The sequence below is a fragment of the Trichechus manatus genome, unplaced genomic scaffold, assembly GCF_000243295.1.
Source record: "Trichechus manatus latirostris isolate Lorelei unplaced genomic scaffold, TriManLat1.0 scaffold00176, whole genome shotgun sequence".
In the NCBI taxonomy this organism is placed as follows: Eukaryota; Metazoa; Chordata; class Mammalia; order Sirenia; family Trichechidae; genus Trichechus; species Trichechus manatus.
The window spans coordinates 4,282,639-4,308,888 of record NW_004444112.1 but is presented as its reverse complement, the minus strand read 5'-3'; the positions used below and the strand labels follow the sequence as shown (position 1 = coordinate 4,308,888).

At 45.1% G+C, this 26,250-nt stretch overlaps 2 protein-coding genes and 1 pseudogene across 3 annotated transcripts in view; 2 read left to right on the top strand and 1 right to left on the bottom strand.

The window, feature by feature from the left end:
• LOC101356915 (zinc finger protein 721-like) overlaps positions 1-7,635 on the top strand; it is a 55,025-nt pseudogene extending 47,390 nt beyond the window's left edge. The window contains exon 7 of the transcript XR_002825698.1: positions 4,619-7,635. The product of XR_002825698.1 is annotated as a zinc finger protein 721-like (transcript). The remainder of the gene's footprint in view (positions 1-4,618) is intronic.
• Positions 1-26,250, bottom strand: part of LOC101350500 (zinc finger protein 772) — a 287,781-nt gene that overhangs the window by 203,208 nt on the left and 58,323 nt on the right. The window lies entirely within an intron of this gene.
• ZNF304 (zinc finger protein 304) lies at positions 10,172-21,694 on the top strand. The gene is made up of 4 exons (XM_004386927.2): positions 10,172-10,233; positions 10,500-10,538; positions 13,257-13,383; positions 17,546-21,694. The coding sequence occupies exons 2-4, from the start codon at positions 10,506-10,508 to the stop codon at positions 19,336-19,338; spliced, it is 1,953 nt and encodes a 650-aa protein (XP_004386984.2). The 5' UTR covers positions 10,172-10,233; positions 10,500-10,505; the 3' UTR covers positions 19,339-21,694.

Here is a 26,250-nt window from a genome sequence, read left to right as displayed (position 1 = left end):
TTTGAGGCATCTTTATTTCCTGGGGCCTTCATCTCTTGCCCACTTGAGACAACTAATGATGGGCATGCAGTTTGCAAATTGAGAAGACCAGTGCTTTCCATCTCCCCGAGGTCAAAAATCACCTGGTAGAGTATAAAAATCTGCTCATGTTCCAGCCTCACCCTTCAGATATTGTTTTAGTTGTTCTGTGAATGGGAACCAGACAGCCGAAGTTGGTTTTGATGTACAGGCAGATTAAGACCCACTGACATGGATTAATTAGACAGCACCTTCTGGAAGGAGGGGCCATTTCCCTGGGTCCTGTCACTGTGTCTGAACAGTGTTGGAATTCTATAGGCTAAAGGTCAGAGGGAATGGTGCTGCTTGAACAGCCAACGCTACTGTCCACAGTTGTTGAGGCCCCAGGATGGTGTTTGTATCCTGGGCTTCCAGGTCACAGGTCAGCATTTTGTTTGCTCGGATGGGAGCAGCCTCATTCGGAGGTCTCATTCCCATCCTGAAGTCCCTGACTAGACGAGAGGTTTTATTCCTTCTCACAAATATACCTGTTTCCTCTTCCTTCTCCTTGAACAGGGTGTCCTGTGCCCAAACTGGACCTGATCTATGAGCTGGAGCTCAGGCAGGAGCTATGGGCTGTGAAGAAAAACCTCTCCCTAAGCACCATTCCAGGTGGGTGATCAAGAGCCGGGTAGATGGGGGTCTCTGCAGACCTCAAGGACACTATTGACCCTAGATCCCCTCAGGAAACTTCTTGTCATTACCTCTTGGGGACGTGAGAGCTACGAAGCCCTTTGACCTGTACTTCCTCTGTCCTCTCACCCCATCAGAGTCTTTAGTCTCTTGGAAAGGAGTGGCATGTTTGTGGTAAGATCAGGCTCTAGGCTCCCTGCACATCAGACCACCCCTCCCTCTGTTTTCTCCCTTGTCCCTTGGGACTAGGTCACAAGCTACATGGACTTTATCTTCCTTCATCGACTGCTTGTGCAGCCTTTTTCTATCACCCAGTCACCCATAGCTGGGTCTACACAAATTGAACTCTGTCCTGCCAGCCCCTGCGGGGTCATTGCCCCTGTGCGTTTGTTAATTCTTTATAACTGCTCACAGAGACTATAAGCTGTACTTACAGTTAACTCATTTATTATTATAATGGGCTCAGGCAAGGTCTGGGAGAAGTCTTAGCATGAGGCTTCCATTGTTTCCAGGGACGTACGTACCATTCTGTCTCCCCTGCATGGATGTTTTCAAAGATCTGGTAGGCCCCAAAGAGAGAGTTCCAAGATCCCAGGACCCCTAGTCATTGGGACCTCAATTAATATGCATGACTGGGGCCTTAATGCATAGTCATGATGGATCCAATCAATGAATATGCATAACTGCATCATGCCTCCTCTCCTTCTGGAAATTAGTTCACCAGGTGTGGGGCCTGTGTAACTCCTACTTGTCTGGCTATTTTAGAAAGACAAAGAGCACTTTAATTGCTCAGCCTATTTTCAGAAGCCAGATACAAAAGGCCAAATCTAGTTCTTTGTCCCACAGTGCACCATCTCATAATCCCAGTATGCTCATAGGAATGTGCCTGTTGCTCCACATTCTCATCAGTGTTAGGTAACGTCCTCCCTTTTACTCTCTGAGGCCCAGGTTGCTCTATACCACAGTTCAGAAACTATACTTGCTTGGGCCACTGCTGTCATCCTAAATACAACAATGACGATGATGGGCCCTGAACACTCACACACTGCCAAGTGCTGTGCAGGGCACTAGTAAACATGTTCTCATTTAACCCTCATGACAGCCTGTGAGGATGGAACTAAGAGTTTCTCAGTTTGTCAGATGAGAAAGTTAAGACTTAAGGAGCTAAGTAATTTGTCTAAGATCATCTGACTTGGTATGGGCGGATGTGAATCGAGGTGTTTTAGTTTCAGAGTCTACACTCTTAACCTTCTATACGACATGAGCTTATTACGCAGCCCAAATTTAGCAAACTTTATCATGCTTGACCTTTTTAGCATTTGGTCTTCTTGGTTTGTCTTTCCCTATTCTTCCTGGAGCCTTGTTCTCTTCTTACTCTGATTGCTGCATCAATGTTAGCTTTATCAGGCATCTTGCAGCCCGTTCTTTTACTCTAAATACACTCAAGGTTACTCCACACATGCTTATTCCTTCAACTTACATGATTCCACATCAGCTCCCAGTTGTATATTATTTCACTATCCCATAATAAAAAGTGATAACTAACATGTATTGCTTTCTTGGTGCCTGGCACCTTACCGAGCATGGCACAGGCACTGTTCAATGTCATCCTCATAATAGTCCTGTAAGGTAAGTTCTGCTTTTATCCCTATTTTTTAGAAGAGAAAATGGAGGCAGAGGGAATTTGAGTGGCTTACAACGTGCCACAAAACTAGTGTTGCGTTCTCTTGGGACTTGAGCCTAGGTTTTTTGTGGTTGGAGACCAGGATCTTAAGCGTAATACTCAAGTGCCCTCAAATTTTTTCTTTTGTGGACCTCAGGTGCACAGATTTAGATTAATCATAAACTTTGGTTAGTGACACACTCTCCTCATTGGTCTGTGAATGACCCTGATTTATTTTTTTGTTTACTTACACTTTTTTCTTAAAATACTACATTGAATGACATCATCCATCCAAAGAATGAGAACATTACATTTACACAATTTACATCTATCTGTGTGCTTCTTCTCTTCCCTATCCCTGTGTCTCCTCCAGAGAAATAACATTTGCCTGAATTATTGGCTTATTATCCCATTCTTTTTTTTTTTTTTTTTCTTCTTGGTAGGAAAGGTTTTACATATAAATTCAATTTCTTTAGTAGATACTGAGATCTTCAGATTTTCTGTTTCTTCTTGTGTCAAGTTCTCCATTTATACATTGTAGCTGTTAGGTGCCATCGAATTGGTTCTGACTTATCTTGACCTTATATATAACAGAACAAAACACTGCCTGGTCCTGTGCCATCCTCACAATCATTGCTATGCTTGAGCCCATTGTTGCAGCCACTGTGTCAATCCATCTTGTTGAGGGTATTCCTCTTTTTTGATGATCCTCTACTTTACCAAGCATGATGTCCTTCTCCAGGGGCTGGTCCCTCCTAATAACATGTCCAAAGTATGTGAGAAGTCTCACCATCCTTGCTTCTGAGGAGCATTCTGACTCTACTTTTTCCAAGACAGGTTTGTTCGTTCTTCTTGCAATCCATGGCATATTCGATATTCTTCACCAGCACCATAATTCAAAGACGTCAGTTCTTCTTTGGTCTTCTTTATTCATTGGCTAGCTTTCACATGCATGTGAGGCAATTGAAAATACCTTGGCGTCGTCAACCACACTTTAGTCTTCAAAGTGACATCTTTGCTTTTTAACACTTTAAAGAGGTCTCTTGCAGCAGATTTGCCCAGTGCAATGTGTCATTTAATTTGACTGCTGCTTCCATGGGTATTGATTGTGGATCCAAGTAAAATGAAATCCTTGGCAACTTCAGTCTTTTCTCCGTTTATCATGATGTTGCTTATGTGTTTGAGAAAAGGATTATAATTTTCTCCATCAGATTGTCTTTTTCGCTCATCTTTTCAGCTAGCTGTTCCTGAGGCGTACCAGACTCATTATGTCCACCCAGCTCCTATTCAGTTCTGCCTTATAAGCCCCATCCTGGGTGTGGCTATGGCCATCCCAACTGTCATGCAAGTCAGAACCTTGGGAATCAGCCTCACCTCTGCCCTGTCTCTGCTTTGTCAACCTCCTCTCCTGTATGATCATTCCCTCGGTTCTCTGAAGATGATGCCTTTGTACATTCTGCTTCTAAGGCTGCAGTGCCCTTCCCACTCTATCTGGCAATTCATCCGTCTCCATTAGGACACAGCTTGTGGAATACCTCTTCTCTGACAGCCCCAGATCTCTTCCTGTCTCCCATCTGGGCTGCCTTAGATTCCTCTTACCTGGCCTCTTGTAGCCCCTTGAGATGTCCTGGCTTAGTACATGCTCACCACATACAGTGTCGTCATTATTGTGTCTCCCTGCGCCTAGTCTTGACTGTAAGCAAGGGTCTCCACTCCAGACCTTCTGCCCCCTGCCCCAGACTCATCCTCTGGATTTCCCTGTAAAGATTTCAAGAATCCAAGAACCCAAAAAGAAAGAAATGGCAAACCTGGGTTTCATAAATATCAAAACACAGCAGGCACAAAGTACTGTTTCCATTTTCGTGTTCTCACTAAAGTGGTGGTTTTGTTTCGTCTATGTTAGCATCATGATGCTGATCACTGATCACTAATTTTGCATATTGTATTCTCTTCAGGTGATAGTGAAAAGCTTGAGACAACAGAGCTTATCAGTTGTCACCAGGCCATGTCTGAGGAAGTGTCACTCCAGGACCAAATGACACAGGGCGCCTCAAGGAACTCCAGGTTAGAACAAGCCATGGATCAGAAGGGGCCATCGAATATTCAGGAAGGGAACTTGAGGCCAAGGACAGACCTCCAGAAGGAAACGCTCCCCAGGGACATAAGCCCTGAACATGATGGTATGTGGACGTATGAAAGTGTCTGCTTAGGGGATGTACAGGAGCAAGTCTCTCCAGGAGACACTTTCCTTAAACATGATGCAAGTGGACCAGGTAAAGATCCTTCAGTTCACAAAGAGAAAAATCCTTATAAATGCAAGGAATGCGGGAAAGTGTTTAACAGGAACTGCCTCCTTACTCAACATGAGCGGATTCACTCTGGCGTGAAGCCCTATGAGTGCAGAGAGTGTGGGAAAACTTTTAGCAAAAGCACACACCTCCTTCAGCACCATGTTATTCACACCGGGGACAAGCCCTTCGAGTGTACAGAGTGTGGGAAGGCATTCAACCGCAGGTCACACCTTACTCGGCACCGGCGGATTCACACTGGGGAGAAGCCCTATGAGTGCAGTGAGTGTGGGAAGACCTTCACCCACCGCTCCACTTTTGTCTTGCATAAGAGGAGCCACACTGGAGAAAAACCGTTTGTGTGCAAAGAGTGTGGGAAAGCCTTTCGTGATAGGCCAGGCTTCATTCGACACTACATCATCCACACGGGTGAGAAGCCCTATGAGTGCATTGAGTGTGGGAAGGCCTTCAACCGCAGGTCATACCTGACATGGCATCAGCAGATTCACACTGGAGTGAAACCCTTTGAATGCAACGAATGTGGGAAAGCTTTCTGCGAGAGTGCAGACCTCATTCAACACTACATCATTCATACTGGGGAGAAGCCCTATAAGTGCATGGAGTGTGGGAAGGCCTTCAACCGCAGGTCACACCTCAAGCAGCACCAGCGGATTCACACTGGGGAGAAGCCCTATGCATGCAGTGAATGTGGAAAGGCCTTCACCCACTACTCCACTTTTGTCTTGCATAAAAGGGCCCACACTGGGGAAAAACCTTTTGAGTGCAAAGAGTGTGGGAAAGCCTTCAGTGATAGGGCAGACCTCATTCGTCACTACAGCATCCACACTGGGGAAAAGCCCTATGAGTGCATTGAGTGTGGGAAGGCCTTCAACCGCAGGTCACACCTTACGAGGCATCAGCGTATTCACACGGGGGAGAAACCCTATGAGTGCATTGAGTGCGGGAAAGCCTTTTGCCGGAGCACCAATCTCATTCGACATGCCATCATCCACACTGGGGAGAAGCCCTATGAGTGCAGTGAATGTGGGAAGGCCTTCAGTCGCAGCTCATCCCTCACTCAGCACCAAAGGATTCATACTGGGAGAAGTCCTATCAGTGTAACAGATGTGGACAGACCTTTCACAAGTGGGAAAACCTCAGTCAGCATCCAAGAACTATTGGAGAAGGACTTTTTGAATGTAACCACTGAGGAAAATCTTTGGCCAAAGGAACCATCTTACTCAGTATCTGATTGTTCATAACAAAGGGAAAGCCCACAAGAGTCATCCATATGAGGAGGCGTTCCGTGGCAGATCATCTAAAGAGAAATTTTAGAAATTAACCCACCTAGAGTCTGACTCTACATCTGAGAATTTATCTAATAGAGAGACACAGTGGTTATTGTGCACTTAGGAAAACCTTCAGCCACATCTCTCTCCTTAGTTTACAATGCAGAATTATCTCAGGAATATTTTTAAAGAGGAGGAGGTATGGAAGAACAAAGAAACAAATGGTAATAAATCCTTGTTTGGGAAGAAGGGAATGTGGTTTCAGAGGTAAAAGGATCTCATCTCTTATTTGTCTTGTGCTTTCCATTGTCAGGAGAGTTAGACCATTGAGGGCAGGGCTAGAAACGTTTACTGAACACCTCCTTTGTTCCACAACATCATGTTTACCCTTGAGCATACGTCTTTAAATGAAGGCTTGAGCTGTGAAATACTTTCATATTTAAGGATCTAAGGATATACATACGAATTGGTACATTTTACTGCACCACTTAAGTCCTTAAAGTCTTTGATTTAAAGAAAAAAGTTTCCTCATGTGTATTTAACCTCCCAACACTCATACTTTTTCTTGATCCCAATCTAATTGTTTTGTTTTTGTTTATTCTCCTTTATTCTCTCTGGAGTATGAATATGATAGCTGCGTGACCTTCCCAGCTGAGTCTTAATTCTTCTCAGTGGGGTTTCTCAGCTTTATTCTCCATAGACAGGCTTCTCCGTGTCCACTTCAATAGTTTGGAATTGAATTAGCACTAAAACCAAATAAAACACATAGCTAAATTAAAGGATCATGATAAACTCGGGAAAAGAAAAAAAACATGGAGAAAGCAGCTTATTTTTAATCTTATGAAAGATTGTTGAAGACTTGCTCTAAGTGGTGGGAATTTCCACAGGCAAACCAGCTTGTGTACATGCAGGTATGTGTGAGTTTCACAGTTATCGTGCACTCAGTCATTGATCGCGGTATTTTGGTATTTCTCCTCTGGTATTTTCTTTGAGCCTGGGTTTTGAGCTACATGTTATAGTATTATCTGACATTAAAAAAAAATGTTGTACAGATATAAAAATAATCTTGTACCCACTTTGAACCCTGTCAGAGCCTTTTTAAATGACTACATGTGTAGTCTTGCATTACGATTGTGATGCAAATCCATTTTGTGTTGGCTTTAACACTTGTCATTATTGTGAATGCAACTTTTAGGTCTTTTGGGTATCATGTCTGAGAACCCTTCACCATACCCTAGGCCCCAAAGTTTGCTTTCTTCTAAATGTTTTCTGTTTTACATTTAAATCTCTGATCGTTTTTGAATTAATTTTTGTATTATGGTATGAGGTTGAAGTTGAATTTGCTTCTTTCTCTGTTTTTCCTTCTTTTTTTTTGCCTATGGATATTCAGTTTTCTGGCACCATTTGTTGAAAAGACTGTCCTGCCTCCATTGAATTGCTTTTGCCCCTTTGTCAAAAATCAGTTGGGCATATTCATGTTGGTCTATTTCTTGGGTCTGTATACTCTTCCATTGAGACGTGTGTCTGAACCTCTGTCAGTACCAAGTGTCTTGATTATCTAGTAAATCTTAAGATGGGTAATGTGACTCTGCCCTCTTTATTCTTTTTTTAAGATTGATTTAACTTTCCTAGTTCCCTGGAGAAGGACATGATGCTTGGTAAAGTAAAGGGTCGGCAAAAGAGAGGAAGACCCCCAATGAGATGGATTGACATAGTGTGAGCAATAATGGCCTCAAACATAGCAATGATTGTGAGGATGGCACAGGAGTGGGCAGTGTTTCCTTCTGTTGTACATAGGGTTGCTATGAGTTGGAACCAACTCCAAAGCACCTAACAACAACAGTCCCTTTGGCTTTGTATAGACATTTTATGCTATGCTTATCTATATATACAAAACATTTTGTTGGGATTTTGATAGAAATTGCATTAAGCCTACCAGAGCCTTGGTGTCCAGAATTTTTACTGGGGCTCACTCATGTAGACATGGTTGACCTCTCGCATGGCTGACGTTAGTCTCCAGCCTCTCTAGAGGTTGAACCAATACTGCATGGTCCAAGTCTCCCACCATAAATCACATTGTTAGCATAGACTATCTGGCATGACCAAGGCTCCCAGGTAAACAGACACTCTTAATAGGCAGGGCATTCCAAGAGCCTATAGATTACCTCCCAGGAGCTGGAGGAAAAGCTCAAACCTTTGGGCAGGGGTAATCGTTTCCTGCGTAAGCCACCCCCTGGCCCCTTGGCCAAGGCTTGTTTAAAGCAAAGCAATCATGTTTATATGAGCATCCACATTTAGTACAGTATTTGTATAAGATACAGCAATAGTATCAGTATGAATATGCCTAATACTTGGAGAAGCCGAAGTGGGATAGAGTTAGATTTAAAGAAACTAACGTGTCCTGTACATTCATCCTAAAGCCATCACATTTCATACTTTTGTACTAATATGATTGTGTGCTTCCCCCAGTATTTGTAGCTTATGATAAACCTGTGTAGAACTGTGTAGCATAGAAATTAGCTGATGGTTAATTTCTTCTTCCTCAGGACAGTTATTTTCCTATGGTATTGCATCTTGAGAAGGCTTTAGCTCAGTCTCCCAATACGTTTGATCATCAGAATCAGTATCATCATGTGACTTATTTACATAAGGTAGCTGAATCATCTCAACAAGGCAAGTGTTGCACCATATCGTCATATGTAACTTGAAAAAGAGTTAAAAGATATTCACATATTACTAAATTCCAACTCTGTCATTAATAATTGGGCCAGTGATCAAATTGACAGGTTGTGCTAGGTGCTAACCAATAGTATTTTCTCTTTCTGGACAGTCAGGAGGACAGCAAGTCTCAGCTTCCCTTACACTTCATTTGGGACCATGCAAATGAGTTTTGCCAATGGAATATGGGCAGAAATAACTGTGAAAATGTTTCTTCTTTATACCTAATCATTTTTGTTCCTTTTGGGTTGTCTCCTTGGAGCTCAGTGGCTCCAATTTTCCCACCTCCCCAGCATTTAGTGCTCCCTTGAGGCTGCAGGATCAGATGATGGGTAGATAGTGGCTTGATAAGGTCTGGACCTAGTGATCCTATCTATCACTAGATAGATATCAAGCTGAGCTGAGCCATCTCCTAATCACGCATTTATACTGGGTCCGCCTGCCCTAAGGGCCAGAGGGGAAGGCATGAGGGTGTTGAGGCTCTGGTTCCTGTGAATTAGACATGAATTAGTGCTGTGTCATCCTATGAAGTAAAGCATAACATGAGACCCTGTTAACTCCACTGTCCATTTAGGCCTGAGGTCAGTCCTGATAGTCCCAAATTTTGAAGCATATGGCCTGTAAGATTGCACCTCTTGGGCAATAGAACTACCAGTGCTTTATTTATATGATATTTTTAAAAATACTAAAAGGTATAAAGGTGTGCTTTTATGTAAAAAAAAAAAAAAAAAAAAATTAACCATTACCTGTGGTGCTACTGAGTCAGGGAGTCATGGTATTTTGTTTTGAAAAATATCACCTGTGACTTCGCTAAAAGGAATCTTCTGTGACTTACCCCCTCCAATGTATGTGAGAAGCTTGAGGTGAAGATGATAACAACAACAACAATGGCTCTTACGTGTTTAGCAATATCTATATGACAGGTTCTGTGCTAAGCACTTTTCATCTCACCTCTCATCAACTAAGTTACTGTATTTTTCCGTTTTAGTTACAGGACCTTTTTTATTTTTTCACTACTGGACTTTGAAAGAGAGCTCAGGTGCTCAAACTTGAGCTAGGACCCTCCCCTTAGGGCTTCTGTGCAAGTAGGTCTAGGTTGGATCCAAGAACTTTCATTTTCAAGTTCACAGGAGATGCTGATGCTGCGAAACCAGGGACCAACATTTGGGAATCACTGAATAGAACTTACATTACTAAGAGTCTCTGGGTGGCACAAAGGTTAAGCGCCTACTAGCCAAAAGATTCGTCGTTCGAACCCCTTTAAGAGGACTTCGGCGCTTCAGGACATAGTTTCTCAGTCCTTTCACTCCCGCTCCTGGCGCAGTACCACTTCGCCGTTTTCCTGGAGAACGGCAAAGGTGCCCAACGTCTGATTGGATGCGGGACACAAACTACGTTACCCAGAAGTCTGCGCTTGGCGCTTTGAACCGATGACAGCCCAGTACATCGGCGTTTCTTGCTGGCAGGGGCGGTACTTCCGGCGTCACCGTCGTGGATGTCATTTGCCTGCGCCTGTCGGTACGCGCGGTGGGGTCCCGGGCCGAGGCGGCTTGTCGAAAACGAGCAAGGAAAGACACTGAAAAGGGTAGGACCTTCCTCCGTACCTTTCTTACGAGCCGCGTCCCTCATCTGTGAGACAAGCACCCTCACGCGGGGTGTCGGGGCGGCGACCTTGCCGGGCCTCCGCACCGGTCCTCGGTTTTTGCGGACCCCAGAGAGGGGCCCCCTGAGTCTGCCACCGTTTTACACGGGGAAGACTTAGGTCACCTAGCCTAGCTGAGATGTTAGGGTTCGCCTGAGCCGAAGAAGTCCGCCCTGTTCGCCCACTTCTCACGACTGTTCTGTCCACAGGATCCGATGGCGGCGACGACGCTAACGAACCGGGTTCAGGTGAGTGGAGGGTCTCTCATGCCCTCACCTACCCGGATATAGGGGATCTTGTAACCTGGGACGCTTCGCTTTCACTTCTTCCTTCTCTTGAATATAAAGACCGTGGAGGGCGGTCGCTCTCTTGGGGATTGTGTGGAGAGTTTCCGATTCCCAGCAGTCAGCCTGATGAGGTGTGGAAGGGTTGTCAAAGCAGAGGAACCAGCTTGTACAAATACTTTGAGACAAGAATGAGTTAGGAGTGTTTCCGGAGCCTCAGGTCCTAATTCTGTCTCTTGGGAACATAGAGCAGGGGAGAGGAGTCAGGCAGAAATGTTGGCCTGAGGAGCTGGGCCTCTTTTCTGAGGGTGGTGGGAGTCACGGAAGGTTTAAAACAGAGAAGGAAGGTGTTCTGATTCCAATCTTAACAGATTCTCTCTGACTGCAGAGTAGAGACAAGATTGGGGTGGGGGAATGTTGTCAGAGAGACCAGGATAGAGTCTACGGCAATAATCTAGGTGAATATTGATGGTGGATGGACTAGAGTTGTGGCCATGGAGGTTAGAGAAGTGGATAGATTTTGTGTATGTTTTTAAGTAGGGTCGACCAGGTTTTCTGATGAGAAACAACGCTGTCCTGGGACTCTTCGCCTATCCCTCTCTATGCACTTGAGTCTGGGGTCCCTGGCTCCTGAATCCAGGTCAGAGGTTTAAATGGAGAGGTTCATATTTCTGGAAACCAATGGGATGAAGACCAGAGGGTGTATTAGACCCAGGAACAGGCATGTGCAAATGCTTGGAGGTGAGAATTAGTTGGGAACGCTCAAGGAAACGCAGGTCTTAGTTATGTTTCTTGGGAACAGAGAGCAGGGGACCCGAATCAGGCAAGAATGGCAGCCTGAGGAGTTAGGCCTCTGTTCTGAGGGTTGTGAAAGCAAGGGAAGATTTGGCGCAGAGGCAGTTGATCTGACTCAGGTCTTAGGTCCAAAGGGGTGGCTTTGGAAGTGGAAAAAGTGGTTAACTTTAGGATCTGATTTTTAAGTAACGTGGCTAGATTTTCTGATGTGAAGGGTGAGCAAGAGAAACGGAGAAGTCAGGGAAAGCCCCCAGGTTTTTCGGTTTTAGCTGGTAGAATGATGGATATGCCATCAACTGAAAAGAGGAAGTTGGTGGTTGGAGTTATTTTCAGTGGTTGTGTCAGGGGTTAGGTTTTGGCCATATTGAGTTTAAAAAGTTCCAGAGACCCCTCAGTTGAGGCAACAGGCTGGACATACAGGTTTTGAGTTCTGAGAAGGGGTTTAGGTTGAAGAAGTCCAAAGGGTGGTGGCCCATATGTGGAGTAGGATGGAACCATGAGTTAAATTCAGGAGGAATATCAGGTCAGCAATCTCTGGGTAGTGAAAATGGTTAAATGCTTGGTTACTAACCAAAAGGTTACTAGTTCAAATCAACCCAGAGGAGCCTCAGAAGAAAGGCCTCATGATCTGCTTCTGAAAGATCATGTTGTTATTGTTAAGTGCCATCGAGTCATTTCCGACTCATAGCAACCATATGTACAACAGAATGAAACGCTGTACAGTCCTGTGCCATCCTCACAATTGTTGCTATGTTTGAGCCCACTGTTGCAGCCACTGTGTCAGTCTACCTCGTTGAATTGTCTTCCTTTTTTTCGCTGACCCTCTACCAAGCATGATGTCCTTCTCCAGGGACTAGTCCCTCCTGATAACATGTTCAAAGTACATGAGACGAAGTCTGGCCATCCTTGCTTCTAAGGTGCATTCTGGCTGTACTTCTTCTAAGACAGATTTGTTCATTCTTCTGGCAGTCCATGGTATATTCATAACCATTGAAAACTCTTTGGAGTACAGTTTTACTCTGACACATGTGGGGTCACCATGAGTTGGAATCAACTCAACAGTAACTGGTTTATCTTTAGGTTATGGTGGCAATGCTGTTAGTGAACAAGAAAGGTGAAAGTGTGGACTGGGTGTCTTTCTTGGGCACCTGGCTTGGGGTGGTAAGAAGTAAAGATGAGCACTCCCTGGGTGCTATGTGTAGAGTGGCATAGGGGATGCTGTGCAGATGCATATAGTATGGGCCAGGGGTTGTTGTTGGGGGTCCCAGATGTGAGAAAGTTGTGTTCCAAAGGTTGATGTGTGTGTTGAGTGTGAACTGATGGCCTTAAGACCGTAGTAGTGGAGGCTTAAGGAGCCCTGGTGGCACAATGATTAAGCACTCAGCTGCTAACCAGAAGTTGGTGGTTCAAACCCACCAGCTACTTTGTGGGAGAAAAGACCTGACGATCTGCTCCTGTGAAGAGTACAGCCTAGGAAATCCTACAAGGAAGTTCTTCTCTGTCATATAGGATCACTATGAGTCAGAATCGACTAGATGGCACACAGCAACACTGAAGGCTTATAGGAGAAGGCTGAGCCCACGTTTGATTGTATCTGGAAGGCATGATCTGGATGACATCAGGAGAACTGCTTAGCAGGAGAGTGTTTGGGACTCTGCATTCCAGAGCTTAGATTGCATCAATCTGCACACCTATCTGATCTTGTTGTGGCTGGACCCAGTGATCAATAGGACACGAGAAAACAGACAGTAGTAATGCCAAGGCCTGGTACCTGCTCTGAGTTGGGAGCTGGGGAGGAGAGTGAGCAGGAGGTGGATGTGTGAGTGGATGGATTGGGAGTTTTGGGAGAGATGCTGCCTGTGGGCTCAATTGTCCCCATCATCACAGGACTCTGTGACCTTCGAGGATGTGTTCGTGTACTTCTCCAGGGAGGAGTGGGGACTCCTTGATGAAGCTCAGAGACTCCTGTACCGCAATGTGATGCTGGAGAACTTTGCCTTGGTGGCCTCACTGGGTAAGTCCCTGTTTTAGTTATCTATTGCTATGTGGCAGATTACTCCGAAATTTAATGGTTAAAAACAATAAAAAATTATTCTCTCTTTTTTCAGTGGGTCAGGAATCTGGTCACAGCTTACCTGGATGCTTTTGGCTTAGGGTTTCTGATGAGGTTGCAGTCAAGCTTATGTACAGATCTGCAGTCTTATGTGAAGGCCCGTCTGGGGAAGAAGCTCACTCATGTGGTTGCTTGCAAGATTTAGTTTCTTGTGGCCTTTTGGACTATGAGCATAAGTCCCTTGCTGGCTGTTGGCCAGAGGCTTCCCTCAGTTTCTTGTCGTGTCGGCCTTCCCATAGTGTACCTTAGAACATGGAAGCTGGCTTCTCTCTGAGCAAGTGAGCAAGAGAGAGCGTCCAGGATAGAAGCCAATCTTTTTGTAGCCTAATCTCAAAAGTGATATTCCATCATATTTGCCATATTCTGTTCCTAGAAATGAGTTAATCAGTCCACTCTACAATTAAGGAAAGAGGTTTACACAAGGGCAAGAATACCAGGAGGTGGCAGTCATTGGGGCATCTCAGAGGGTACCTTCCACAGGCCCTCACATCTACTCCAGCATCTTGGGTGGTTTTTTTTTCTCCTTTTCCCCAGGGGCAGCTCTGTCTGTTCCACAGCCAGAACAGAGACACTTCTCCCTGCCTTCTTAGGCTCCTGGAGTAGGTGCTATGGGTGCCAGGACTGGGCTGTGTGTGATATCCCCTGTCTTGCTGAGCAGTCCCAACACCTGCTGCCCCCAGAGCCTTATAGGAAGGAGTTAGGGGCTCAGGAGTTTTGCAGTCGACTCAGCAGATCCTACATTGCGGATGCTACGTAGCAGAACTGTGGTGCCCCAGTTTCTGTTCCCCTTCTCTAGCTGGCATGCCCTGGGGCCCAACTTTGCCAGCAATTGCAGAGACTGACATGGTCACTGCTGGTGGAAGCCTCAGGGCTGTTCTGCCAGATCCTCCTTAGAGGTTTTCTTTTCTTTTTTTTATTAAATAATTTATTTTATTTTTTTGTTGTTGAGAATATTCACAGCAATATATACACCAATTCAACTGTTTCTACGTGTCCAACTCAGTGACATTGTTTACACTCTTTAAGTTGAACAACTGTTCTCACCCTCCTTTTCCGAGTTGTTCCTCCTCCATTGACAGAAGTCACTGCCCCCTAAGGTTCCTGTGGAGGTTTGTTTGTTTTTTTGACATTTATTTTTCTTCTCTGTGGGGTCAGTCACCCTGGGCCAGTGCTTGCCACTCATCTGTCCTCTTTCCTTTAGGACTTCCATCTTCCAGGTCTCATGTAGTTGCTGGTTTGGAAAGGGTTAGAAAGCCCCAGTTGCCTGACAGGGTGGACAGGACTCCAGCCACACCAAGATCAGCCCAGAGAGGGTCTGGCCCTGCTGTGGGGATGGTGGGTGTCATGTCCCGAGGCTGGGTTCACATCGCACTTTCAACCTGTTCTGCGTGCACCAATGTTTTGTTGCCCAGGCCAATAGTGATAAACCTCATTTCTACCTTCTCCTCCTCTATTTTTTTAATTGTTGTAAAAATATATATACACAACATTTGGTAGTTCAGCATTTTTTTAGTGACACCAATTACATTAATCATGTCATGCAACCGTCACCAGTATCCATTGCCAGATTTTCCATCACCATAAATAGCTACTTAGTGTTTCCTAAAGAGTGACTCCCCCTTTCCCTCTCCCTTCTGCCCCTGGTTGTTGTTGTTAGGTGCCTTCGAGTCGATTTTAGACTCACAGTGACCCCATATGACAGAGAACTGCCACATAGGGTTTTCTAGGCTGTAATCTTTACAGGAACAGATTGCCAGGTCTTTCTCCCAGTGAACTACTTGATGGGTTCAAACCACCAACCTTTCAGTTAGCAACCAAGCACTTAACTGTTGTGCCACCAGGGCTTCTCCACCTCTGGTAATCACTAATAAACTTTGTTTTCTGTGTGCAGTTGTCTATTCTAGGTATTTCATATAAGTAGGATCATACAATATTTGTCCTATCACGATTGACTTACCTCATTCAGCATAATGTTTTCAAGGTTCATCCGTGTTGTGGCATGCATCAGGACTTCATTTCTCTTTATGGCTTAGTAGTATTGTATTTGGATCCCTCGTGGCGCAGTGGTTAAGAGTTTGGCTGCTAACCAACCAAAAGGTTGGCAGTTCGAATCCACCAGCCATTGTATGTCTCTGCCACATTTTGTTTATCCTTTCATCTGTTGATGAGCATTTGGGTTGTTTTCGTCTTTTGGCTATTGTGAAAAGTACTTTCTGTTCTTTTGGCTATGTCCCTAGGATTGGGATTGCTGAGTCATATGGTAGTTCTCTAAAAGCAGCCCTGGTGGCACAATGCTTAAGTGCTCAGCTATTGACTGGAAGGTCGGCAGCTTGAACCCACCTACCAGCTCCATGGAGAAAAGACCTGGTGATCTGCTTCTGTAAAGATTAAAGCCTAGTAGACCCTATTGGGCAGTTCTACTCTGTCACATGGGATCACTGTGAGTCAAAAATCAACTCAATGGCACTAACAACAACAACATGGTAGTTCTGTATTTCCTTCTCCTTCTTGGCACTTGTAAAAACGTAGGACTAATAGTAGTAGTAGGAGTAGTAATAGTATTTTCGTCTAAACCTGTCTAACTTCAGGGAGTGTAATGCAAATCAAGGTCAGCCCCAGGCTGATCCCTGTGAGGTGAAGGTCAGACATACCTCCACTCTTCAAGCTTTTTACCAATTTTGACACCACCCATCCTCCTCGCAGCACTCTACTTCTCTGCTGAGTTCGATAATCTATTTTAGTGGTCACACACAACTCACAGATCATACTTAGAGTTAAGTGATTTGTTAAGGAAGCAACAAGGAACAACTTGAAATGAGGATCAACAGGCCACAATTCAGCATCAGAATCAGGAAGCATATAGGCAATATCTCCCTTCTTCAGTCCTGGACAGCTGTTTCAACTCCTGTGGGCCATGCAGGGCTCCTCTTGGCCTCCTCAGGACAGGCTCCTCTTGGCCCCCGTCGTCTGTCACCACGGACTCTTCCACAGGGCCCCTTCCAGGCCTGTCATCACTGACTCTGCCACTGGGCCCCTTCTTGGCCTCTCACGGTCTTTAGTGTTGCAGCCGTTGGCCCATGTTGCAGCTCTTTTAGGAGGCTCCTTACCTTCTCTCTCTCTCTCTGCTTCTTCTGTCTTCTTTCTTCCTTCTGCTTCTTCCTGCTACTTCTTTTCCTGCTTCTTTCTGTCTGACAAACCTCTGTGGGGTTGGTTGCTTATATACACAACTTCTTACCAATTTCAAGGCATGGCCCCTCCCAGTGGAACCAAAAACTGACCAGTCCCCTCTTGGTAGGCTACAGACACTTCATTTGCATAGTCTATCGACCAATCCCTGCAAAGTGCATACCAATCACAGCTCAGGCTGATGCCCAGGACTAGACAAAAAACATCAAACCAAGTTGTTTACAGCTTACCCAAGAAATGTAACAAATCCTTTGGGGTAGAAAACTAGGACAAAGGTAACTCCTCAGGGCTTAAGGGAAAAACCTGTCCAGCTGTTTTTCCAAAGAACCAAGGCAAAAGACTACGTAAAGGAACTCATTTCACCACACATCATTTCTCCTCTGTCTTCCATCTCTTGGCTGTTTCCCCACTTCTCTAACCTCCATGTCTCACCTGTTGTCTTCTGCATATTCTCCAACATTGTCTATGTTTAGTGTGTCATGAGGTATGCGCGTAACCTTATTTGTCCTTGAACACCAGCTATTTCCTTGCAGTCAGATTTTCCTGGACCTGGATACACACTTCTGCACAGGGCCCACCTGATACCTGCAGCCAAGGTCCTGCTGAAACCTGTCTGCAGAGGATTTGGAGACCTCACTTCTCCTCCCTGTACTGTATACCACCTTTATATATTTACCCAATGTTAGGGTTCCCCTATTCTGTGACCTCTAGAGGCCCAGCACTGACAGTGGGCTCATAATCACTCTGATCCTGGCTCCCTGGTCCCACCAACAATCTCGTGGACACATTCCTAGTTATGTCACCTACATGTTTATGATGGGGCTGCCACTCTCCACCAGTGTCAGCCTGCACTTCACCAGCATGTCTCTACTTTCAGGTTGTTGGCATGAAGCAGAGGAGGAGACACCTGAGCAGAACGTTTCTGTGGAAGGAGTGTCACAGGTCAGGACCACCCAGAAAGCCCACCCTTGTGAGAGATGTGACCCAATCTTGGAAGACATTGTACAGCTGACTCAGCACCAAGGATCACACCCCACGCAGAAACCGTACACGTGTGGGCCAAGTGGGAGAGACTTCTTGTCTGGTGCAAACTCTGACCAGCAACAGGAGCAACACAGGGGAGAGAATCCCTTCAGAAAGAATGATGGTCAAGCTTCACTTGTGAAGAGCTGTGCAGGCAACATGTCACGGTGGCCTTTCAAGTACAGGGAGGAAGGAATGGATGTCCTGGACAGCCCTGGCCTCTTCCAGCAACAGACCACTCACACTGGGGTGAGTCCATCCAAAAGGACTGAGTGCGTGGAGTCCTTCCCACTCAGCTCCACTCTAGGGCAGCACCAGGGTGCCCACACTGGACAGATGGTGTTCAGGTATAACAACTATGGGGAAGCCTTCCTGAAGACCTTCGCTCTCCTCAACAACTGGATCGCTCAGACTGAAGAGAGACCCTTCAGATGCTTCACATGTGGAAATGCCTTCAAGGAGAAATCAGCTTTTATTAAACACAGAAAAACTCACAGTAGAGAAACAGCTCATGTGTGTAAGGAATGTGGAAAGGCCTTTACTCACCTGTTCCACCTCAGAACACACCAGAAATTTCATACTGGAAAAAGGCATTACACATGCAGTGAATGTGGGAAGGCCTTCAGCCGCAAAGACACCCTTGTTCAGCACCAGAGAGTTCACACTGGAGAAAGGTCTTATGACTGCAGTGAATGTGGAAAAGCCTACAGCAGAAGCTCCCACCTTGTTCAGCACCAGAGAATTCACACTGGAGAAAGGCCTTATAAGTGTGGCGAATGTGGGAAGGCCTTCAGCCGCAAAGACACACTTGTTCAGCACCAGAGATTTCATACTGGAGAAAGGCCTTATGAGTGTAGTGAATGTGGGAAATTCTTTAGCCAAAGTTCTCACCTTATTGAGCACTGGAGAATTCATACTGGGGCAAGGCCTTATGAGTGCATTGAATGTGGGAAATTCTTTAGCCATAACTCCAGTCTCATTAAACATCGGAGAGTCCACACAGGAGCAAGGTCTTATGTATGCAACAAATGCGGGAAAGCCTTCAGCAGCAAAGACACACTTGTTCAGCACCAGATAATTCACACTGGAGTAAGGCCTTATGAGTGCAGTGAATGTGGGAAAGCCTTCAGCCGCAAAGACACACTTGTTCAGCACCAGAAAATCCACACTGGAGAAAGGCCTTATGAGTGTGGTGAATGTGGAAAATTCTTCAGCCATAGCTCCAACCTTATCGTCCACCAGAGAATTCACACTGGAGCAAAGCCTTATGAGTGCAGCGAGTGTGGGAAGTGCTTTAGCCACAACTCCAGCCTCAATTTACACCAGAGAGTCCACACAGGAGCAAGGCCTTACATGTGCAGTGAATGTGGGAAAACCTACATCAGTAGCTCCCACCTTGTCCAACACATGAAAGTCCACACTGGAGCAAGGCCTTATGAGTGCAGTGAATGTGGGAAATTCTTTAGCCGCAACTCCAGCCTCATTTTACACCGGAGAGTTCACACTGGAGAAAAGCCTTATGTGTGCAGTGAATGTGGGAAGGCCTATAGCAGAAGCTCCCATCTTGTTCGGCACAAGAAAGTGCACTCTAGGGAAAGGTCTCATGAGTGCAATAATTTTGGTGACCCTTTAGCTGCATCTCTTTAACTTGCCAACACCAGAATATTCACAGAGAAAGGTTTTATGAGTGCATAAATATGCTGTCTCCTTGTTGAACCTAGTAGGGCTCACACCAGTGAGTACCCTTTGTGAGAGAGCCATCACCCAGCAGGTGTGCTTTGTCTGTTCAAATGCCCACGCTAGGGAGATTCCCATTGAGTGCCACGTGCATTGGAAGCTGCTACACATTGCATTGCAGTTTCTAAAATGTTCTGGGTTCTTGTCCTGGGTTATGTCACTGCCAGTGACTGTGGTGGAAGCTATCTCATTGCTACCGGCCATCAGGGTCCCAGTGTGTGTTTGTCACTCCAATATGTTCAGGGAAGACAGACCTTTGTATTGTCTCTCCTTTTCCCTGGAGAGAATCACGAGTGTTTTGAGCCCGCTTGGGGGTCCTCATTTCCTCCCTTATGACTATTTTCTGAGCAGACATGACCTAGCTCCGGCCAAAAGGTTTTGAGCTGGAATCTACTAGAGGCTTCCAAAGAAGGTGCCCCTTCTTCATTGATGGCATTGGCTGTACATGTGATATCTCTGATGGATTTGTCCTGCTTCCAAGTCACCCAGCCTTGTAACTGCCTGCCTCATACTGCTCTGGTTCTTACAACGATAAAGACCTTATTATGTAAGCCTTTACTGTTCGGAGTCCTGTTTACTGTGTGGAGTGGATTGAGAAAATAATTGGGTCTGCCAGCAGGAAGGTGGGAACACCTTTGGTGGGGGCCTGCAACTTTATGTGCCTAGAGGGGTCAAGAGGATGGCAGAGAAAAGGTCCCAGTCGAGTTTGCCCAAGACCTTCCAGGTAGAACTGAACACTCGGTGAACCTAATCCTGTGGCCTGGTTATGAGGATTTCCTATAAGCCCAGAGAGCATCCTGAGGAGGAGAATGTTGGTGGCACCACTCTCCAGTGCTGCTGAGAGCAGCGTGAGTTGGTTCCCTCATTCCCAGGGATTGTCCCACATTGCCCTGCACTATGGAGGAATCGTTATCTCCCAGACCTGTACGGCAGCCAGTCCACTGACCAGAGTCCTGTAGGCAGGTGTCATTGACTGTACGAGCTATGGGTCAGGTGGGAATCAACTGGTGCAGAGACACTGAGTACAGAAATACTGAGATAGTGGGGAAGACTGGCAAATGAGAGGGAGTGTGTCCATTATAAAGTTAACATTCGCAGATGTCCATGTGATTATTGCTGTGTGGGATGCGGGTGTACGGAAATTTTCAAGACCTGCCAACCTCTATCTTCTGTGACGTGGCTGACAATCTGAAGGGTTCTGGAGGCCTGGAGCCTCCCTAGAGTGTTGAACTTTATGGCCACTGCTACATAGGCAGAAAGTCCAGGCCTGAGAGAAAACAGGTCCTTCAGGGGTGGGACTTCTCTGACCCAGCCACCATTCCCGGCAACTGAAGTGGACACAGTCTTCATTGTGCTCCAGTTTCTGCTGCCATTGACTCCAGGCTTACCCTCCATGTGGTGGGAAGAGGGGTATGGTAGAATCAAAATAGTTGACAGATCTGATTTTCCAAGAGACATGGTGGTTGTTGGGTGCTATTGAGTCCATTTCAACTCATAGTGACCCCATGTGACAGAGCAGAACTTCCCTATAGGGTTTTCTAGGCTGTAATGTTTATGGAAGCAGATCCCCAGGTCTCTCTCACCTAGAGCAGCTAGGTGGGTTTGAACCGCCAACCTTTTCAGTCAGCAGCTGAGCGCTTAACCAGAGGCATGGTAGATAAAGACATTTTATGCAGAATGTTTTGTTTGTAACAGCTTTATTGAGTTACGATTGACATGCAATAAACTGCACATATTTAAAGTGTAAAATTTGATGTTTTAGCATGTGTATACACCTTGAAAACCATTACCACAATCACAATAATGAACACATCGAACACACTCAAAAGATTCGCCATGTCCCTTCATAATCCCTTCCTCTCAATTCTGTCTAATCTCCTTCCTTGTAGTTCACAAGCAAATCATTGATTTGCTTTATGTCCTGATCCTTTTTATAAAATTTTATTTAAATGGAATCATACAGTATATACTCTTTTTATCCTGGTGGTGATGGAGCGGGGGGCCCTAGCTTTCTTCACTAAGCATAACTATTTTGAAATTCATACATGTTGCACGTATCAGTAGTTCCTTTTTATTGCTGAATAGTGTTGTATTCCATTGTATAGACATACTACTATTTTTTTTTTTTAATCCATTCAGCTGTTAATGGACATTTGGGTTGTTTCCAGTTTTTGGCTATCATGAATAAAGCTGCTGTGAAGAATTGTGTACAAGCCTTTAGATGGATGTGCATTTTATTTCTCTTGGGTAAATACCTAGGAATGGAATGGCGGGTCATAGGGTTGATGAATGCAAAACTTCTAAAAGGAAACTGCCACAAACTGTGTTGCAAAGTGATTGTACCCTTTTATATTCACAGCAGCAGGGTATGACTATTCCAGTTGCTTCACAACCTCGCTAAGACTTGATATTCAGTCTTTTTAATTATAGTAATTTCATTTTATATTCTAGATTAAAAAAAAAAATAGTTGCTGTTGAATCCACTCTAACTCATGGTGACCCCATGAGTGTCAGAATAGAACTGTGTTCTATTTTCAGTGGCTGAGTTTTTGAAAGTAGTTTTTGGAAGGTTCCTCTGAGGCACCTGTGGGTGGGCTCAAGCCCCAACTTTTCGGTCAGCAGCCAAGCACATAAAGTTTGCACCACTGAAGGTCTACTGTATATAGCATAAAACCAAACCCATTGCTGTGGAGTTGATTCTGACTCACAGTGACCCCATATGTTACACAGTAGAACTGTTCCATAGGGCTTTCTTGGCTGTAATCTTTATGGAAGCAGATCTCTAGACCGTCCTTCCAGGTGCTGCTGGGTGGTTTTGAACTGCCAACCTTTAGGCTAGTAGTTGAGCACAAATCATTTGTGCCAACCAGACACCTTCTACATAGCATGTTGTTGTTGTTATGTACCGTTAAGTCTGTTTCAACTCATAGCAACCCCATGTGACAGAGTAGAACTGCCCCATAGATTTTTCTAGGCTGTAAGCTTTACGGGAGCAGATTGTCAGGTCTTTTTCCCATGGCGCTGCTGGGTGAGTTCAAACCGCCAGCCTTTCAGTTGTCAGCTGAGTGCTTAACAGTTTGCACCACCAGGGCCTCTCGAATATAGCATACCCATTGCTGACGAGTTAATTGCAACTTATAGTGACCCTATAGGATAGAGTAGAACTACCCCGTAGTGTTTCCAAGGCTGTAATCTTTACAGAAGCCGACTGCCACATCTTTCTCCTGTGGAGCAGCTGGTGGGTTCAAACCACCAACCTTTTGGTTAGCAGCTGAGTGCTTAACCAATGTGCCACCAGGGCCCCTCGTATATAACATAGTACTCCTCTAATAAATAATGGAAAATCTGACATTTTATATGTTATTTTCTCAAAAGAATTAGGATAACGTACTGATGTGAGTTTTGCAATCTTGGTTTAAAAATACCATCACTTTAGATGGTTCCTGTTAATCGTAAGAGGTACACGTACCCCATCCACAGGAATCACAGAAGAATGGAACATTCTTGAACATGCATCATAATCACCTGGAAGTCTTGTGAAAACACACATTCTTTGGCCTGAACTCCAGAGTGTCTGACTCAGTAGGTCTGGGGTTGGGAGTGAAAAATGCACTCCTAACAAGTCTCCAGATGGCACCTGCAGTGTCACTATTCACAAGTTCTTAGTAAAAGGACCATTTGGAGCAGAGCACAGACCAGACACTGCTCATGGCATGATCAACAGGCATTTATTACAGAATAAACAGGACAGGGATGAGTAGAACAACACACATCATCAGCCTGGGTTCCCCAAAGCTAGGCTCCCATCCATGAGATAATCTTAGATTGCACCCAAGCACGTCCCAGTTTATGTTTTGGGAGGAAAACCCCTAAATCCCTTTCTCACAGGACTGAATACTAATCAGACACCAATGTCTACGTGCCAAATAGCATGTATAGGGAGCAGGTAGGGGAAAGGACAAAGAAAGAGGACAATAAAAGAAGAAGGTCCCCTGTAGGCAGTGGACATCATTTACTGCCCCAGTTCAGAGTGGGCTAGATTTACTGGTGCCAGAGAACAGCTCTTCCTCAAGAGGACAATCATCTCCCGCTCAAGCACGTACTTTATGTCCATTAGCAGATAGGGAGATGGTGACTGAGCAATTATAGCACACCTCTGCACCCAGCAGCACTGCTGCAGATTGTGCTGGGATCCAACTCCAATAACCAGTGTAATGGGAAAGGCGGTGCTTCATGCTTCCAGGCCCCAGCCCTCGGAACTGGAGATTTGCAGACACTGAGGGATGGAGCCAGAGTTCCCACCAACTTCTGTGGAAGTGAGCAAAGCAGATGGACGGCTGACTGGGCTGGCGTTCCAGGTTCGCAATTGCAGAGAGATACCTCGAGGAAGTCCTGAGCTGGTGTCCATCACTGAAGCCATCTCCTGACCTCTGCCAGGTTCTCACAGGGAGGCCAGAGAAGAGGGGGGCCTTTTGCAGGACCTCCAGAGGCCTCCAGAGTGTCTGGAGCCCTTTTAGGAGAAACTCTCCAGAGTCCTCACTGCTGGCCCAGAGGCTGAGTCCGAGCTTCCTGGTGGAGAAACTGAAGCCACCCAGGTCACGGAGGCAATTTATTCTCCCCATGGAGGTCCCTAGGTGGCACAAACGGTTTGCACTTGACTACTAACCTGAAGTTTGGTGGTTTGAACCCACCCAGTGGCTCCACAGAAGAAAGACTGGCGCTCTGCTCCTGGAAGGATTTACAGCCTATGAAACCCTATGGGTAGTTAACTGTGTAACACATGGGATTGCCATAAGTTGCAATCAACTCCACGGCACCCAACAACGTACCTGAATCAGCTCAAGGAATATTGCTGTATTATGGCCCTGAAGGAGCTCTTGAAGTCCCAGATAGAGAAGGAAATCTGTCCAGGAAAATTGAAATCCAGACAGTAAGGACAGTAAAAGGACTCTTTCTAAATGTCCTATTTACCTCTTTATTCTAATAGTTATTGCTCAGTGTTTTTAAGAATGAAAAATAAACATATTTTGGAGGCAAAACCCTCATTGTGACCAAGGTCCCAGCACATCCACCTGCTCAGTTTCATTCTCTGACTTTTCAGACTTCAGTGCCTCGTGCTCAAACTTCATTGAGATCTTAACTTTTGTCACATGTCAGATATGTTTTCCCTGAGCTATTTCCACTACTAACTTTTTTTTTTTCTGTAATATGCTATTGTAGTTTCAGTGAAAGTTTACACAGCAAATTAGGTTCCTATATGACAATTTCTATACCAATTGTTCAGTGACATTAGTTACATTTTTCACAATGGGACAACATTCTCTTTAGTCGCATCTGGTTGTTCTTTTTCTAGTGCTCTAGTTTCCCTGTCCCCCCTTATCTTCTCATATTTGCTTTAGAGAAATTGTTGACCTTTTGGTCTCATATAGATGGTTTTTTAATGGAGCACCGTACTCAAGGGTAATATCCTTTATTTTGTGTGCCAATCTATTATTTTGCTGAAAGGTGATCTCAGGGAGTAGTTTCGGTTTAAGGTTTAAAGACTATCTCAGGGCAATAGTCTCAGGGAGTCCTCTAGTCTCAACCAGTTCAGTGAGTCTGGACTTTTTAAGAATTTGAGGTTGTTTTTTGTGTTTTTCTTCCATTCCATCAGGGTCCATCTATTGTGGCCCTGATAAGAATGGTCAGTAGTGATAGCCAGGCACCATCTAGTTCTTCTGGTCCACTACTAACTTTTAATAATGACATAATCATTCTTAGTAGCTCTCAGCTACAAAAATTTCCACATTTCACTAATGTTTTCTGAGATCATCTCAGCTCCCTATGGAGACATTGCCACTGCAGCCACATGTCAAACGGTAAACACTTCTCAGTAAGAAGATGACATCATGGAGTCCCAGACCCTTATCTCAGGGATAAGATGTCTTCTTTCCACATACTCTCTGACTGGGACCCCGACAGCCACTCTCCTTGTAGAAAATGACATTTGGTAAGTGTTGTGGATTGAATTGTATCCCCTCAAAATATGTATTGTAAATCCTAACCCCTTGTCTTAGTTATCTAGTGCTGCTATAACAGAAATACCACAAGTGGATGGCTTTAACAAAGAGATATTTATTCTCTCACAGTCTAGGAGGCTAGAGGTCCAAATTCAGGGTGTCAGCTCCAGGAGAAGGCTTTCTCTCTCTGTTGACTCTGGAGGAAGGTCCTTGTCAACAATCTTTTCCTGGGCTAGGAGCTTCTCCAAGCAGGAACCCCAGGTCCTAAGGACGTGTTCTGCTCCTGGCACTGCTTTCTTGGTGGTATGAGATTCCCATATCTCTCTGCATGCTTCTTTGTTTTATATCTCAAAATAGATTGGCTCAAGACACAATCCAGTCTTGTAGACTGAGTCTTGCCTCATTAACATAACTGCCACTAATCCCATCTCATCAACATCATAGAGATAGGATTTATAACACATAGGAAAATCGCATCAGATGACAAAATGGTGGACAATCGCACAGTATTGGGAATCGTGGCCTAACCAAATTGATACACATTTTTGGGGGACACAATTCAATCCATGACACCCCTAAACCCCTATGATGGGGGGATACTGCATGGTTTAAAGTCAGGAAAGGTGTGCGTCCAGCGTTGTATGCTTTCACCATACTTGTTCAATCTGTATGCTGAGCAAACGATCCGAGAAGCTGGACTATATGAAGAAGGCTAGGGCATCAGGATTGGAGGAAGACTCATTAACAACTTGCGTTATGCAGATGACACAACCTGGCTTGCTGAAAGTGAAGAGGACTTGAAGCACTTACTGATGAAGATCAA

What these genes read in the sequence shown, in the direction of transcription:
- ZNF304 (XM_004386927.2), top strand. Translation starts at nt 10,506, where the DNA reads ATGGCGGCGACGACGCTAACGAACCGGGTTCAG. An exon ending in CGCTAACGAACCGGGTTCAG is followed by an intron (nt 10,539 to 13,256) that starts GTGAGTGGAGGG and finishes CCATCATCACAG; the next exon opens with GACTCTGTGACCTTCGAGGA. An exon ending in TGCCTTGGTGGCCTCACTGG is followed by an intron (nt 13,384 to 17,545) that starts GTAAGTCCCTGT and finishes CTCTACTTTCAG; the next exon opens with GTTGTTGGCATGAAGCAGAG.